This window comes from Limanda limanda, chromosome 2 (assembly GCF_963576545.1).
Source record: "Limanda limanda chromosome 2, fLimLim1.1, whole genome shotgun sequence".
NCBI lineage: Eukaryota > Metazoa > Chordata > Actinopteri > Pleuronectiformes > Pleuronectidae > Limanda > Limanda limanda.
The window spans coordinates 31089262-31108072 of NC_083637.1; the positions used below are offsets into that span (position 1 = coordinate 31089262).

Here is an 18811-nt window from a genome sequence, read left to right on the forward strand (position 1 = left end):
GGATGTCAGTTGTCTCTGTTGCAATCAGGATTTTGGTGTTATTCAGGAGGGGTGAATGTAGCAGGTATTAGAATAATAGTGATAACTAATAGTGCATTCCACCAAAATCCCTCTGCTTTTGTTTATTATTAGTTCATTGTATTGGGTGTTTGGCGCCCTCTATTGGTTGCGGGTGGGCATTGTATTTATTTTCCCGGTTCTCGTCAGAATCCATTGGAGCTGGCTGAGAGCGGCATGTGTCTATTAAATTACAGAGTTGGGACCAGGAAGCAGAGCTGCAGTGCTAAACACTTGTCTGCACTCCCTCTGGATCAATCACACAACCACATACCCATAACTGTGTCTGTCCCCCGTCCCATAAAATTATGTAAATCAAACAATAACAGAGGGAGAATTCTACACAAAAAACTAATACAAATTAACACAACATCTGCAACAACTCAAGAAACAAAGACTTTTAAATGTATACTTTCAAATATAAGATCATTATTATCATCTGCTTTTTTAGTAAATTAGTCTCAGATCAAACAATAGATGTATTGTCCCTCACTGAGACGTGGCTGAATCTTGATGAATACGTCAGCCTAAATTAATCTTCTTCCCCCAGTCATGTAAATTCACACGTTCCCAGAGAATTCGGCCGAGGAGGTTATTGCTATTCTTAGCCCCAGTCTATCAATTCATCCTAAACCTAAACTAAGCTACAACTCATTTGAATGTCTTGTTCTTAGTCTTCCACACCCATCCAAGAAATACCAGAGGACTAGGTTTTATCAAACCTAGTCCTAAAGACCGATAAAATGATTATTGTTTGTGACTTTAATATTCATGTTGACAATAATAATAATAGCCTTAGCGTAGCATTTTTTTCGATACTAGACTCAATTTTCAGTCAGTTAGTATACCAACCTACTCATTGTATACTCATAGGGCGGCTGTGGCTGAGGGGTAGAGTGGTCGTCCTCCAACCTGAAGGTCGGCGGTTCGATCCCCAGTCTGAACCATCTGCATGCCGAAGTGTCCTTGGGCAAGATGCTGAACCCTCAATAGCCCCCCCATAGAATAACAAAGTGCTGCAAGTAGATGCACTGTATGAATGTGTGTGTGAATGGGTGAATGTGAAACTGTACTGTAAAGCGCTTTGAGTGGTCTTCATCAGACTAGAAAAGCGCTATATAAATACAAATCCATTTACCATTGTTGTAACCACACACTTGACCTTGTATTATCATACGGTGTCAAAATTGAACATTTAACATTTAATAACCTTTGATTTTTCATTATCAGAATATATGCCACTAATAAAAAACTCATTTTCAAGATGTCTACCTGATAGTGCTGTAACTAAATTTAAGGAAATAATTTGGATTACATTTAAACCCGTATTATCCGTCGATATAAACCACAAATTTGGAGGTATGAGAACAAGGTAAAGAACAGTATATTGTATGCCACAGATTCAAAGTTCCCACAACAGGCAGCAGCTCTTATCAGACCTCTTATCAAGGCAGATGTGAGACTGACCAGCGATGTGATGCACACACATTTTAACCAACTTCAAGATTAACCCTAAGCAGCAAAGTTTTTTAAATGTCACTTTGTGAAGGCCATATATCTGGCCCAAACTGCTCCTGCCCCTGTTAAGCGTGTTCGTTTATCCTTTAAGAGAAGATGAGCCGAACTCGGTTTCGTTCAAACAAGTATTTATTTAGGAAGCAATGAACAGGTTAATCATCAGCAAAGTAATGGGATTCCACACACTAGTTGTATCAGAGCGCCACAAACATCCGGCGCCTAACCATTTTATAACAGTAGATTTTCGTTCCTCCTCCTCGAAAGCACGCAGGCGCAAGCCATCCTCCTGGCTTTTGGAATACGGAAGTGACAAGGAGCCACTCCCAATGACGCTATAGTTGCTTGGCAACCTGTTCACTTCATGAAAGGCCTTGACCCAGCAGATGCCATGATGGCCAAACTGTTGTCTATTTGAGCAAAGAATATTATGTTTTCTGCTTCATCAAAACAATCCTGACTCTGTAAACATTCGGATCCTCGAAACCAAAGCAACGAAACAGAATTAAGTCAACAAAGTCACTCTGTCCAACCTCCAGAACTTATCAGACAGCTGCTCTAAATCTATGTGAGTTTAATTAACCTAAGGGAATTACGCTTTAATACAAAAATTAGAAATGAGAACAAGTGAAACATTCATTCTTTACACTAAGCAGCAACGGTTATTGGGCGGCTGTGGCTGAGGGGTAGAGTGGTCGTCCTCCAACCTGAAGGTCGGCGGTTCGATCCCCAGTCTGAACCATCTGCTTGCCGAAGTGTCCTTGGGCAAGATGCTGAACCCTCAATAGCCCCCCATAGAATAACAAAGTGCTGCAAGTAGATGCACTGTATGAATATGTGTGTGAATGGGTGAATGTTAAACTGTACTGTAAAGCGCTTTGAGTGGTTATCATCAGACTAGAAAAGCGCTATATAAATACAAATCTATCCATTTATTAAAATCATTTGTATGAAGGCATAATATCTAGCTAAAACTACTCAGATCTTTATTGTTAAGAGAACAAATATAATTTGAAATGATTCTATCTTTATTTGTTTAGAATTCTGTCAGCCACAACCTATAGTTAAAATATTGAAATCGTCACACCCCCACCTTCCTTCATTTTCCATCTTCACAGACACACACACACAGACAAGCTAAAATTTTAAATCTCAACACACACTGCCTCCTATCAGACAGGAAGTCTGTCACTGCGGTTACATGTGTCCGATTGAAACTCGATTTCTGGCGTTGTCGGGTTTCAATCGAAGATCCATTTCATGTAACGCCACAAATCTAGATTTCTTGTGTCTGACTGAAGTCGGATAACCACCCCCAGATAAGTACATCGGATTTGGCTGTATATCGGACAACGCGCGCATGTGACGTCTTTGCGCATGCTTGAGATCCTGCCCCCCCCCTCCCTGGCCGTGACCCGGAAATGCGCAGTACTCCTAGAGTAAACATGCGCAACATCATGTAGAGGGACGTAGCTTCATCTTGCTCTCCGTTCGTCATCTTTCTCGCATGCTGAGTTGAAGGCTGTTGTTGTTTTTTGTTGGTAGTGGTGACGAGGTCAAGCGGAAATGGCTTTATCACCACTAGCTGTAATGAAAACAGGGCCACCTATCGTAGCGGGGTATGAAATTCTTTCGGACAAGAGTCGGATTTCTCAGTGCCATGTACCCTGAGATAGAGCAGTTAACCCCCCATGGATAGAGAAACCGGGCTTCAGCCGAAATCGGGTTTATGCCATCATGTAAACGTAGTGTGTGATCCACCTGCAGATTTAGTCAGTCAAGCTAAATTGTGACAGCTTGTCCTGGAGCAGAGCAGGGATTATTGTGTTAAATGCAGAGCTTAAGTCCACAAACATGATCCTAGCATAGGTTCCTGAGGAGTCCAGAAGCTGGAGGATGAAGTGGAGAGCCATGTTTACCGCATCGTGTACAGATCTGTTGGCTCTCTAGGCTAACTATAGAGGGTATAGGTCTAGGAGGTGGGGCTGGTGTTGTCCTTGAGGTGGGACAGGACAAGGCTTCCAAAGGACTTCATTGCCACAGAAGTCGGGGAAATGGGTCTGTAGTCATTAAGACCTGTGATCCTTGGGTTTTGGGGTACGGTGATGATGGTGGAGGATTTGAAACAGGCTGGCACCGGACATGTCTCCAGTAAGGTATTAAAAATGTCTGTGAATACTGTAGTGTTGTGCAATAGGAGTAGACTTGACGTTGGCTAATTATTAATAATCATGAAATATGATTATTAAAATAATAAAAATTATCTATCAAAAATAATTAAATTATTAATTGAAGATGATCAGTAATCAAATAACAATAAAACCACTAATGAGAAAATAGGAATTATCAATTAGAAAGTACAAGCTATCAATTAACAATGATAAGGTTATCAACCAAGACTAATGAAAATAATTAGTCAAAAACAATAAAATTATCAATTTAAGAATAATACTATCTATATTAATAATTGAGAAAGGGGGGCACAACCCTGGTTTCCAGGGACCAACGATGTCAAGCTATAATTATCAGTCTCATAATGATAAATGTCAAATTAATAATGTCAATATTTTAATATTAACGATTACTTAATAAACAGTGAAGGCTTCTAAGTTCGAGCACAGGCAATCATAATCCAGCTGCAATCACACACTTATGCACAAATAATCACAGACTACAGATACTTTAATTACAAAAGTATTTATTAAAAAGGGGAAATAAAGTTATAATGTTATTCAATGATTTATCATTTTAACAAGCTCCAATATTTCAAAGATAAACACAGCAGCAGCACTTATCACAATTCAGAAAATACATGTAAAACCTGCGGTCTACCTATGTATGTCTGTGTGTGTGTGTGTGTGTGTCTGTGTCAAAGTGTCTCTCTGTGTATGTGTGTCTATGTGTGTGTATGTGAAATAAAGTTAGTGTTATTTAATGATTTATCATTTTAACAAACTCCCATATTTCAAAGATAACAAGAGCAGCTTATCACAATTTAGAACACGCATGTAACCTCTGGTCCATCTATGTGTCTCTGTGTGTGTGTATCTGTCTGTGTCTATCAAAGTGTCTGTGTGTGTGTGGGTGTGTGGGTGTGTGTGTGTGTGTGAGAGAGAGAGCGAGAGAAAAGAAAGGGGGCGTGGCGATGACGCAGTCACATCTAAGATGGCGGCCGATCATGATTCGTGGAATCAAGGCCTAAAAACTCTCCAAATGGCGGATTGACTACAAAACAAGATGGCGGAGCCGTTATGAATTTAGAGCCAGGATGGGAGGAGAGAGAGAGCGGAGGCGTGGCAATAATAGACTCAAAATGGTGGGTTAACTTGCGTTATTCAAGATGGAGTCTATGTTAATGACACCATGTGGCCGGAGCGCACACTGGTGGTCGTCACATGAATTACACAAAGGAAATTTTAGACAAAGAGAATTCTTATCTCTGCTTGGCTTTGGGGGCCGAATGGTTTCCAGATGTGTTCAGCCTCTCTAAGCATAGATTTAACTATGTAACATGAACTGTATTATAAATACAGATCGGAAGTGTGTATAGGTCGGTTTAGAAGGAGAGAGAGAGAGAGAGAGAAAACATGTCAGGAGAGTTCAAAGAAGCTCTTAAAAATACGCCTGAGATGAGTTAACAGTGATTCACCCCTCAGCCCTCAAGCGAGCGTTGTGGGCCGAGGTTCTGATCGGTGAAATCACTGCAGACTCACACAGACGCTAACAGTGCGGGCGGAGGCGCTTCTCGCGGCCCTATTTACTGCAACACAAAACATTGCGATCAAACCGGAAACCGGAAGTAGCGGCTCGGAGTAGTGGCCGGCTAAAACAATGGAACACGGAGGTTCCACCCACAAAATACACTCAAGTATTAAATCAATACGCTACGTATTAAAACTAACATCTGCCCAGATAATCAAGTCTCTTACTGTACCACCCTCGCGGTGTGTCTGCGCGTCTGCGCGAATGTGTCGGGGGCCAGTGAATCACGTGGTCTCTCTCACGAGCGGAGCTCCGGGCTCGGCCGCTGGACCGGAAAGGGAAGCGAATTATTCCTGCTGTCTTGACGGAATGAAACTTCGTCTTCTTCTGTAACAGCGGAGAACGTGCTGTTTTACAGGAACGGAGTGGATTGCCTCTTACTCTTCAGCGGGATGAACGTCGCGCTTCTGCAGGGGACGGCTGGTTTGAAGCCGTTTGTAGATCGTTGGAAAAACAAAAGTAAAGTCCGTGGGGAAAATGAAACAGTCTGAGATCGTCCAGCGAGAAATTTCCTGTTTGATCTTTCCAAGTTAAAACAGGAAAAGTCCTTTTCAAAATAAAAACGTCGACTAAGATAAAAGAATAAATGAATGAAATGAATTGAAACAAACATCTTATTGCCTCCTTAAGCAACGGGAACCTCTGGTCAGACCGGAGGAGGCCTAACTGGAACGTCAGTGCTGGAGTGAAAAAGAGCAGTTAAGAGAAAAGTAGTTCCCTCCTTAAGTTTGCTGGAACCTCTGGGCAGACCCGAAAGGGCCTAGTGGGAACGTCAGCATCGGAGGAAAGAGAGAAAGGTTTCTGGAAGCACAGCCTTTTTAAGTCATGTTCCAGGTGACTTCCCCCTGGGAGGAGGGGTCAGGAGTCAGTGTGGCCCTCCAGCCAATTGAGTTGTCAGGATTTGGCCCCCAGGGGCGGGCTTACAGTCGGGACCCAGGAAGTGACCTGCTGCCACATGGAGATAAGGGCCCCATGCTGGATTTTTAAATGTAAGGGGTCTCCTGAAGCGAGTCTAAGGTTTTACGACTCTTTGTTCTAAGTCAGATCACTGGGCCTTCCCCAACAGTAGACAGCTGAGCGGCTCAGCGCGGAAGGTTAAACAGAGTCAGGTCCGGCTGCTTTGCAGGGGATCTGTCTCTTGATGAGCTTGTTAACATCCCTCTCCAGGATGGAAAGGTGTGACACTTTGGTAGAGGGGAAGGGGGCACTGTGGTGGGCAGGTGTGGAGAGTCACATGGGGAGCTGGTGTTGGTGCTGCTCTTGGATGGGGGATGGGGGATGGGGTCAGGTCTGTCCAATTGTCTTTCAAAACGAAAGTAGAACTCGTTCAGCTGGTTGCACAGGCGCAGGTCATTAAAGAAGTGGAGAGCTGAAGGTTAGTCGTGTCTGATCTGTCTGAGCCCTTTCCAGACAGAAGCAGAGTCGTTAGCTGAGAACTGGAGTTGGAGTTTCTCTGAGTAGTCTCAGATGCTAATGCTATCTAGCATCTCTCACCGCCCTGCTAGAATTGTACTTGGACTATTTAAACCTGTCCCTGTCTTTACTCCTAGATACAGTGGATCTGATAGGTGCATTAATAATGTAATGAATGAGTATAGTGATTTTTTACAGATCAATACAGATAGTGCTGTAATGACTTTGTATGTGAAATGACGACCCAAAAGCACAACTCTGAAACAGTGTCAAGTTTAAAAAAATAGGTTGTTTTCTTCCAGTTCGCTAAATATGAAAATGTAGTGAAAAGCACAAGACAAGACAAGACGTGGGTATAATGCTGGAACTCTACGTACAAGATGAGAAGAACTGGCACAGGACAGGGCTAAACGCAGACTCTATACAGTATACTAACTGAAGTTAGGTTTACTAGACACAGGTGTAATATATTAGGGAGGGGAAGGTGAGGGTGAGGGTTCTTTTGTCTTTTCTAAGAGTCACAGGGGTCTTTTAAACTGGATGCCAACCACCATTAAAAAGAAGAAGAAGAAATGGCAGCAAGACCTGTAATAAATAACATTTCCACTTCTTTTTGTTAAATTTAGCCCTTAATTTGAAAACCAAACTGGACAAATAAAAAGTCTAGGACTAAAAGTTAAGACATAAGTTTATACCAGTTAGAAATGACTGAGTTAATTTGACCAAACTTTGCCAAAATTATCTGGACAAAAATTTGACCAAAAAAGAAGAAAGGCATTAATTAAACGTAGATAAATGCAGTTTCACCAGTTTCATATGTAAATCTGGTGCTGAAATAACTTGAATTCCTCTATCATACAGTGTGTAGACAGGAGGAGTAGAAACTTTTGGAGGGAGGAGTGGAAGGGGCAGAGTGAGCAGTGTAAGAAAGAGAGAGAGAGAGAGAGTGTGTGACTTTCCACTTTTGATGGGACAGAATCAGTTTGTGTGTGTGTGTGTGTGTGAGAGAGGGTTTGTGTCTGTGTTTTTAAGTGTGTCTCTCTTCATCAAGTCATGGGCTCCACGGCCGGCAAATCCCTTGCAAAGCCCAGGGAGCCCCCCCCCATCGACGCAAGGTGTGTGTGCATTTTTGCCCAGATGTGTTTCTGTGTGCTGCTCTATATCTACTTCTTTGCTGTTTTGTCTGCTTATGGCTCTTCTCAGAGGGTCAGGGATTCAGAAGGAATTGTATCATTGGGTCACAGGAATTCAGGGGTGGTCATCTCTGTCATTAAGGGGTGTATTTTTTCCGACTTTGACACATTTACTTTGTTGGGTGCTGCTGATCAGTCCAACAATCTGGCCCTGCTTCATCTGGATCACAAATATTTCGAATAAGCTTTGAAATATCATACCGAGGTAACAGTGTGCACTGAACTCTCCTTATTTCATATTGTTATGACACCTCTTCTCATTGTCATTGTCTCATTCATGGTTCTATATGGTAAATGGTTTTGTATTTATATAGCGCTTTTCTAGTCTTGATGACGACTCAAAGCGCTTTACAGCACAGCTTTACATTCACACATTCACACACACATTCATACAGTGCATCTATTCGCAGCACTTTGTCATTCTATGGGGGGCAATTCAGGGTTCAGCATCTTGCCCAAGGACACTGCGGCATGCAGATGGGTCAGACTGCCGACCTTCAGGTTGGAGGACGACCACTCTACCCCTCAGCCACAGCCGCCCTATAGAATCATAATGTTCTCTTTTAATGCTCATTGAAACACTTTGATATGTTCATCTCAACTGTGTGTGGCTGTCCACTTGTTTGCACAAGTGTGTGTGTTATTTTTTAGACATCTTTTCATCCTTGATTAGAGTTATACTTTTTTATTTTTAGAAGTTCAGTCACTGATGAAAGATGCTGGATACTGTTTTGTTAATTGTCTTATAGGATTGGTTCCACCCATGTTTCCCCTGTGTTGCTCTAAAACAACTCCCCTGTCGTTAAGTGTGAAGTCTATGATTACAATCACTCACTTTTGATGAGTGCAAGGTCTACACTTGCTTTCTGAGAGCATGAGGCTGTTTCCAAAATAATAATTTACTTACGGTATACTTCACTTGATAGTGTTTGACTTGCTGTTGTCAAAGCCTTTAGTTAGAAATATACAACTTCATACAGTGCACTGACACTACAGCAGCTGACAGCTGATTATTATTGTGAGGGAGGAAGACAAATGTATGAATGAAATCTAACTGCAGCTTCAGCGCCTCTGCTTGTATGTTAAGTAATTCTGTTTAAATGCAGTATCTTGTTTTCTGCAGTACGAAGAGGCCTTGAAGCAGAAGAAGGAGCTGTCACTGGAGCTGGCAAAGCTCCGAGATGAGCTGGGTAAGAGACACACAATACTGCACGCACGTTACTGCACATACTCCCGTGCAGTCAGCTGCTTGCTTCTACCTTCTACCTTCTACATTCTCTCTCGCTTGTTAGTTGCATACAAAACTTGTACTCAAAGCTTATGAAGGGCAGCTCAACAAAACAAAGTGTTATTTGTGGTTTAACACTGATGCCGCTTCTCCTCAGTGAAGGGAAAGACCCAGAGCAGGAGATGCCTCTGCACATGTTGTGAGCTGACTACATTGGTTTTTATAACTTTTTTAATGAGTACACAAGGATGAAGAGATTGTACATGAGCATCAACAAGGTACATTTTGAGACATTAGGGCCAAGCCAATGTGAGGTAAAACAATCAGAGAAACAGACTCTTTCATTTGACAGCATTTCTGCCACCTGCTTGGGCTTTGTACTAAAATCCGGAGTACAAACTGAAAAAGCTGGGAGAGGCTAAGTTTGCTAGGTTGAAATACTTCTTATAATGATTTAATAATTTATTCAACAACCTTTAAGTGCATCAGATGAGCTAAGTTAAAATGTCAACAGCAAATTTGAACAGTAAGAAAAATTAAATATAAAACACAAGGCATCATGTCAAATTCTAAAAAGAACTTGAGACAATAAAAAAAGGAACTTGGTATTTAAAAAAAAAGATAATATAATTAAATAATTAAAGAAAATTGTGAAAGTAACAGAAAGATGGTGAGTAAAATTAAGATGAGCAACATTGAAATTATGCAGAATGTGATGTGGCTCCTGAGATTTAAGCTCTTCATGCAAGGTTCTTTGACCTGACAGCTGAAAGTGAGAGAAAGAAATCCCAACTCATAAACAAAGAGATTCAGAGATCTTTATTAGTTTATCTTGATATTTTGATAAATATTTCAGACTAAGAACAAACTGGAATCAGAATGGTGATTGATAGAGATGGGGGGAAGCATGCATGGGTTTGTGAGTGTTTAAATTAGTCATGAGAGTAATGAGTCCTGCTGCACACTTCTGAGCTGACTTGCAGATGTTTTAGGGGGTTGGATGCTATGTCTGTCGTAAGAGTAATTCAATTGGAATGTGGTTGTATTGGAATGTTGAGAAAGACACACACACAGAGGAAGAATGTTACATGCTGACTGTTCTGGGCCTGTCCCATCTCAGTCCTCTTTAGAATTGCATACTGTAATATGATGACTGTACTGGTGTGTATTGTGGATATGAATCTGATTTATGGTGAAACAGTAAAAATTCAAAATAGTAGCAAAGCACATCTTGTCTCCACACGTTTCACGTTCACTCACAGAGATTTCTACCTGAGCTTATATCTTGTGGCGTAAACAGGTGATCAGTTCAGTCTTTTCTTATTTACCATTAATTCACATCAACTAAACTGTGAACCATTAGGACTATCCGATGAGATCATCTGTCATTTTCCCTTTTGAGTGAATTATGGATGTAGGTTTGATGTGATAAAAAAGGTTCACCCCAATTTTCTCAGGCAACAAACCTAAACTATAGACCATTGATGCTCTTTCAAAGGTACAAACTAACATCCAGCGCTCTCTCGTTGTCTTCTTCTAGTCACAACATCACAGTGCTGTGAACGTCTGGAGAATGAGAGGGATGAGTTGCGCCTCTGCTTGGAAGAGGCTTTGAAAAGGCTAGAGGAGCAGCACAAGGAGGAGCTGGCGCAGCTGGAAGTCAGGTACGCATTCACCTCTGCTGGGATGGGATTTTAGAAAAAAGCTATAACTCTGCAGTGTTACCACAGTGTTATTACTGAAAGTTAAAGCCTGCAGACGTTACTGTTCTGAAAATGTTTCTAATTGTGTTTTTCTGTGTGTGACAGACTGAGAAGTTTTTACCAAACAGAGTGGGACAATGTCCACCAGACGTACCAGGAGGAAGCTGACAAGTGCCGCATGTTGATGAAGCAGCAGGTGAGAACACACACACATTTAAATATTATTGTAGCTGTCACTATGCATAAAAAGGAACAAGTAGTTGTCTGTTAGTCCTGTAAAAATCTGGTTTTCTTCTGAAATAATGAGTTAACGATGTCAGGTAACAGGGACACTACCCCTTATAAAGCAACCTGACACATAGCGAAACCAGTTCCTCAGACCATTTACTGAAACTGTAACTGCTGTCCTTTGGAAGCAGTCTGACATGTGGTCTATGTGTGTGAAACTTGACCATTATTACTTAAGACGATGGCAACACCTGTCCACAATCTGATCGGTTCACTGGACATTGGTTTGACTCTTGGGGGCAGCTGGGTCTTAAGAGGTAGAGTAGGTCATCCGCTAACCAGAAGTTTGGCGGTTCAATCCCAGTCTTCCCCATTCCCTGGGCCAAAATGTCCATGGGCGAAGATACTGAACCCCAATCCCACAGTGTGTGAGTGATATGTGACAGATAAATTGTTGTATATTGATGCACTGTGTGTGTGAATGGCACAAACTGCACTGTAAAGTGCTTTGAGTGAATGGTACATTTTCTGTATTTAAATAGTGCTTTTCTAGTCTTGACCAATCAAAGCACTTTACAGTACACTTTTACATTCACCCATTCACACACACATTCATACAGTGCATCTATGTGCAGCAGTCTCTCTATGAGAATGGCAATTTGGGGTTCAGTATCTTGTCAAAGGTCACTTCGGCATGCAGACTAGGTAAGACTGGGATTGAACCCCCAACCTTCTGGTTAGACTGTTGCCTTGGTGACATCCAAGATGCATCTTAGCATGACTGTGAATGTGAGGCTGAAGTAACGTCATACTGCACAACATGATCAGGGATGGGATTTTCACACTTTTCATCCATGTAATAATCCGTGTTTAACCTTGTTTAATTTGATATATCTACCATTGTTTTGCTATATCTGTGTTTGTTGTAGTAGCATCTCCACTGTCCCACAGACACTTTGATTTTTTTTTTGATAACCTGTGTCTGCTGTCTTCAGGTCGAGGAGCTGAGGAACCAGCAGGAAACAGAAAAGAAGAACCTAGAAGTGAGTCATAGACAGAGGATGGAGTCTGTCAAAAAGCAGTATGAAACCTCAATACAAGGTGAGTGTAATTGCGACGAAGCATTACGAGATGTCTGGTTAATTTTTGGATATTATTACTACATTAAGTGATAAACATATGACTAAATTATGTACTTGGGCTGTTCCATCTCACTGTTAAGCTTGAAAATATGTAGTGGTTTATGTCTAAATATCAGCAGAATATTTGATCTTTTAGAAGTAAATAAGGAGACTGACATTAAGTGAATGCAATCATTAACAAGAACATTATCTATCATACAAAACCTACCGCTACCCCACACACCTGTCATTAGTTGCAGGAGGGTATCTACAAGCAGTAATACACAGACACAGTTGTTGTTGTTTTTTTGCATTTGCATACATATAAAACTTCATAAATCCAAATAATGAAAAATAAGAAAATTTGTTAGCAGAGATAAGGAATCAACAGATTCATATAATGGACATTTCCTCTCTTGTACAACAGCAATATAAATAAATAAAGGGAGTTTGTTTGTGCTGGTTGAATGATTTATATCTATTTAGTGTGTAAATATAAATTAAGATTATACTTATACTAAAAAATGGTTTAATGTATTTTCTTAACACAATGAGCATGAATGTTCAGTGTTGTGAATGGTATGATGGTATGATAACAACCAGCCTTGTACAACAAATGTAGTGCACATGGTGTGATGTAAGAGTAAAATGTTTTCATGATGAAACGGCTGGTGCTGCTCCTCATTTACCGCTCAAGCGACAAAATAAAAAATTTCAGTAAGGCTTTGTAGCTTTGTCATGACACACAACTAAATGTACATACTAAACTGACTGTCGTGATAAATACGAAAGGCCCTTTGAGAGATAATTACTACTTGGTCTCACACAGACCAGTATACTCTCTCAGACACACTACTATACAAACACTACTACTATCTCTCTCTCTCTCTCTCTCTCTCTCTCTCTCTCACAAACACACACACACACACACACTACTATTTTATCTTACATCAACCATCATGCTCTCTCACACACACTACTATTTTCTCTTACATGCACATCATACTCTCTCACAAACACTACTACTCTCTCTCTCACACACACACAAACTATCACGCTCACACACACACTACTATTTTCTCTTACATGCACATCATACTCTATTACACACACTACTATAGTCTCCTACATGAACCATCATACTCTCTTACACACTACTATACAAGTCTCCTACATGAACCATCATACTCTCTTACACACTACTATACTCTCTTACATAGATAATCATACTCTCTAACACACACTTCTGTAGTATCTTACATGTACCATCGTTCTCTCTCACACTCTTCTATACACTCTTACATGTACCATCATACTCCCTTTTTGTACTGTCATACCTCATAAACACAACACTGATCTCTCTTGCACATATATATTATATTTGAAAGAATAATAGCACATGTAAGAGAAATCAATTGTACACGTGAATGCAAATAACCATGTGCGAGGAACAAAATGACAGTGAATGATTTGATATGTGAATGAGAATAGCAGTGTGTAAGAGAGAGTGATTGACACGAAAGTTACATTGAATTCTCAGTTCCTGATTAGTTATCTCTGATGAGGCCTGGTTTCACTGACAGGGGCCTGTGTCTGAGGAGGACACTCGGAGGTTATTCAGACCTGGTTCGTCAGGTGCACCAGGGGCACTTCCTCGCCTGACGCCTGGTCACTGGCTGCGGTTGCGCCACGGATCGCTTTTCATTTCAGTGTCCATTTAACAGATCAGAGTCAGATCCTGTTGTTCAGCCACGGTTCAGGTCTCGCTGATTTTCTCCGCGTGGTTTGCAGCAGAATATACAGAAAAAATTTAAATCAATGTCAATGTTAATCTTTAAAATTGTCACAAATATAAATGATTGCAATACTGCCTGTTCACATTTAAAAATATAAGCACACCAGCATTTCTGTAGACCAAATCTACATATTTGTTTTGAAATGCTTTTAACCCTTTGATACACAACATGGGTCAAAAGTGACCCGATGGAGTTTGAATTGTAAATATCTTTGCAATAAATGTATTTCATCATTCAGAATTCCAGGAATTTCTCAATTAACTTGTTTTTGATCATTACACACTCTTATTTTTATTTGTCCTTATTTACTTTTTTAATAAAAATCATTTTTGTATCACTACCCCTCTAAGGCACAACATGGGTCAAAAATGACCCGTATTCATTTCACATGTTATTTCATGCATGGCTGTGCTTCTTTGCTATAACTTTTAAAATCTATTTATTTAATCATTTAATGTTACAAAGTATTAATTAAAATATCTTGTTTTTGATTACTACAAATCATTATTTTCATTTTCTTTGTCTTAATTTTTGAACTAAAATGGTTTTTGTATTACTACATCAAGTTTACACACATGGGTCAAAAATGACCCATGTATGCAAGTGTGAATTTGATAGGAACCTTTGATTTGTAAATGTTTGTAGTTAGGAACATGTTTACTGTGGAAAACTTTTCACATGCCACACTTGTCAGAACTACTTGTCAGAACTAAACGGGCTGCTTTTGCACATCTGATTCATGTAAGTCTTGTTTTACAATGGTTTTACCTAAGAAAATATTTGATATCTTGTGAAAAGATAACTTCACATAACATTTGAACATTATTTCCCTCTACTGGTGGGAAAGATAAATATGTCCAATATTATTAGCTAGCTGTTAACATATTCTCTTTTAGCTAGCTAATGTTAGCTTATGGAAGCTAGGTAAATACTAGCTAACGATAGCTAGGTCAACATGATTTAGTTCTGACAAGGAGTTCTGACAAGTGTGGCATGTGAAAAGTTGTCCACAGTAAACATGTTCCTAACTACAAACATTTACAAATCAAAGGTTCCTATCAAATTCACACTTGCATACATGGGTCATTTATGACCCATGTGTGTAAACGTGATGAAGTAATACAAAAACTATTTTAGTTCAAAAATTAAGACAGAGAAAATGAAAATAATGATTTGTGGTAATCAAAACCAAGATATTTTAATGAATACTTTGAAATATTAAATGATTAAATCAATAGATTTTAAAAGATATAGCAAAGAAGCACAGCCATGCATGAAATAACATGTGAAATGAATACGGGTCATTTTTGACCCATGGAAGGGTAGTGATACAAAAATGTTTTTTATTAAAAACGTAGAAAAGGACAAATGAAAATAAGAATTTGTGATGATCAAAAACAAGTTAATTGAGGAATTACTGAAATTCTGAATGATGAAATACATTTATTGCAAAGATATTTACAATTTAAACTCCATCGGGTCATTTTTGACCCATGTGTGTAAACTTGATTTAAAAATACAAAAACTATTTTAGTTCATAAATTATGAAAGATAAAATGAAAATAATGATTTGTGGTAATCAAAAACAAGATATTTAATGAATACTTTGAATATTAAATGATGAAATAATTAGATTTCCAAAAATATAGCAAAGAAACACTCAGCCGTGCATGAAATAACATTGAAAGTCAATACGGGTCATTTTTGACCCATGTTGTGCCTTAGAGGGGGTTTGCATAGCTTGTGTATCAAAGGGTTAATTGTGAAATATTTGCAGGAGCAGGAGATGTACTAGAATTGTGCATCTCCTGTGGTGTTTTGTCATGTTTAGGGCTGAAAGACCTGTATAATTGTTGTTGGGATTTTTCTATTGATAAGTTTTCTTTTGGTTGTGTGGGAGTAACGTGGGTTATGGTTCACACCTCCTTTGTGTTGGCTCAATGTAGTTAATTTAGATAAGTTATTGTCAGGGTTCTCCCAGGCTGGCATACCAGAACCATAAACTCTTACCATGTAACGTTAAGCTGTCACAATGTGAGCGAGTATAGTAGTGTGTGTTTGAAAGTATGATGGTACATGTAAGAAACTATAGTAGTGTGTGTGAAAGAGAATGATGGTCTGTGTGAGACCAAGTATTTGTCTCTCAAAGGGCCTCGCATAGATAAATGTACTGCTTGTGCAATTATTGTTTTTTTAGATTAAACTAATTAATATTTTCAAGATAAGTTATTCATTGTTGTAAATTTATGATTAATTGATGCTGATGTGTGTTTCAGAGTTGAAGAGTATCCAGCTGACAGATCTGGACACCCTGGAGAAAACACTGACAGAGACTGAAACTTCTCTCTTTGTATATGTTTCATTCCTATTTTAATTTGTACCCCTTCTTTTGGTTAACATTACTGGAAATAGAAACATGCTGTACTTGATAATAGTGTGTGTAAAATGTTGACCAATGGGAACAATGTGCATACACACACTGAATGTATGTAGCTGATATGAATTACAGTGCAGGCTGTTTAGAAGTCGAGTCCTTTGTACAAGGCTGCAGCAGCAATCAGACCACAGATGTTTCCAGATTGATCAGGAAAACATGCAAAAGATCTTGCTAACCACAAATATTCTATATTTAAAAAAGAAATTGGTAGGCATGCTGAGCATTAATTATAGAAAAATTTGAATGTAGTAAGGTGTGCCATGCCAAACCTCCTGCAATTTAACAATTAATGTTGGGAGGGAACCAACCACACAATCAATCTGTGACAAAAGGAAGACATAGATTCCCTGAAGGGAAACGGGATATGTAAGACTCATTTATTGTTTCATATGAAACAAAATCCCCATGATTGATAGTTTTAGATTAATCTTAACTCAATGTCCACTGGTGAACGATGCATGTCTGTGTCCTTCTCTTACCAGGAGAAAATATCTGAGCTGTCGGCTGAGAAGGAGGCTCTGAATGAGAAGCTGAAGGCAGAGGAGGAGAGAAGGAGGCGAATACTCACAGACAAGAATCTGGTAAGACATTAATGAGGGACTGTCATCCTAGTGTAATACATGCAGTCACATAAATAACATTCTGTCAAGTTACAGTTCTATGGAGCTAAATCTATGCCATAACTCATCAAACAAATACAAATGCTTTCAGAAATTCCCCACCATTCACTTGAAAACACAGTGTGATTTGCAAATACAAAGCACCATTAATAGTGGGTGGCTGTGGCTGAGGGGGTTTATTAAACGTAGCAGAGGTCAGGAGCCAGGCAGTCAGTCTGATACAAACAAATCTGACAAGGAGCAGGCAAAAGGGAAGTCCAGGGAAAAACAGGCAGGTCACTATGGGGATCAGGCAGAAGATGAGTCAGGAGGGAAAACGCTGGAAGGTCAGGCACGAACACACTAAACGATCTGGCAGAGGACAAAGGGAACAGGCAGGCAGATATACTGGGCAGACTAATGAGTAGATGGAAGACAGGTGGGGCCGGTGAAGGGATCTGAGGAACAAGGAAGTGCAGAGTAGGAGGGGAGTGGCTGAGTTCTGAAATGACAAAGGGATTAGTATGCAAAACTTATGATGAGACAAAATGAAAATATTAATAAGAGGGTGAATTTGTGACACTTACTGGTCAAACCAACTGCCTCTAAATTTGGAGTGCGCCCTTACTCAGACATTTATGATTAATTATCTCGCCCATAATGTCAGTCTGATCGTGACTGTTGATATTATTATTATTAAAACAACTAGTCTGTCAGAGCTGAAACATGATAGTGTTCCTGGTCTCTCTCTCCTCTCTCTCTATCTCCCCCTCTCCTACCCATCCAATCTATCTCTCTCTCTTAATGAGGGAGTTTTTCTCTCCACAGTCGCCAAAGTGCTGCTCGTTGTGGGAACTGTTGGGTTTCTCCATACATTTTTAAGGTCTTGACCTTCTATATAAAGTGCCTTAAGACAATGTTTATTATGATTTGGAGTTATACAAATATAATGAAATTGAATTGAATTGTGTATGATAGTGGCATCTTCTGCCATAGACATAGATTTAGCTCCATACATTCCTCCCTTGAAACAAGTTTCCTTAAACCCTGGGGAGACATGATTCATTATAGACGAGCTTAATTGGAGTCATTAAGACCAAAATAATCAATCGTGCATCATTACACTGTAGATGCAAATTCAGTGAAGTACAACCAGCAGTGAGTGAGCTGGAGAGAAGGCACTATGCTCAACACCACCTCTCTCTGTTGGTTAGGAAGAATCCCACAATGACTTTAGGCATCAAGTCACATCCTCTGGCCCACCAGTGTTCATTTGTTTACAAGACATTTCATCTACTTCTTTGTAGAGCATCACAGATTCATATAACCTGCTCTAACTTGTGTGTTTGCTGTTTTGTGTGTGCAGAAGGACTCCCACACAGTGTACCTAGAGCAGGAGCTTGAAAGTCTGAAGGTGGTACTGGAGATCAAGAACAACCAGCTTCACCAGAAGGAGAAGAAGCTCATTGAGATGGACAAACTGGTAAGGATCTATCTTTCTTATATAATAAGAAGCCCACAATAACGTATAAGTAAGAGTGAGTAAGTGAGATTTTATGAAATTTTAATATTACCTATGAGCAGAGGTGGGTAATAACGCATTACATTTACATCTTTACATGTACTTGAGTTTTCAGTAAATTGTATTTCTGAAAGAAGTAGTATTGCAGAATACTTTTTACTCCTACTAAGTTACATTTATGATGAAAAAATAATACTTCTAGTCCGTAAGCTTGGATCACACACTTCTACCTACTTT

The 18811-nt window shown here is 39.7% G+C and overlaps 1 protein-coding gene across 1 annotated transcript in view; it reads left to right on the forward strand.

Annotated features, from left to right (window-relative positions):
* The window catches only part of mtus1b (microtubule associated tumor suppressor 1b), a 61636-nt gene that overhangs the window by 39273 nt on the left and 3552 nt on the right, over positions 1-18811 (forward strand). Inside the window, exons 7-13 of the mRNA XM_061085672.1 lie at positions 9064-9130; positions 10709-10832; positions 10977-11067; positions 12095-12200; positions 16293-16366; positions 16936-17034; positions 18419-18535. Of these exons, the coding sequence (XP_060941655.1) occupies positions 9064-9130; positions 10709-10832; positions 10977-11067; positions 12095-12200; positions 16293-16366; positions 16936-17034; positions 18419-18535 (678 nt within the window). The remainder of the gene's footprint in view (positions 1-9063; positions 9131-10708; positions 10833-10976; positions 11068-12094; positions 12201-16292; positions 16367-16935; positions 17035-18418; positions 18536-18811) is intronic.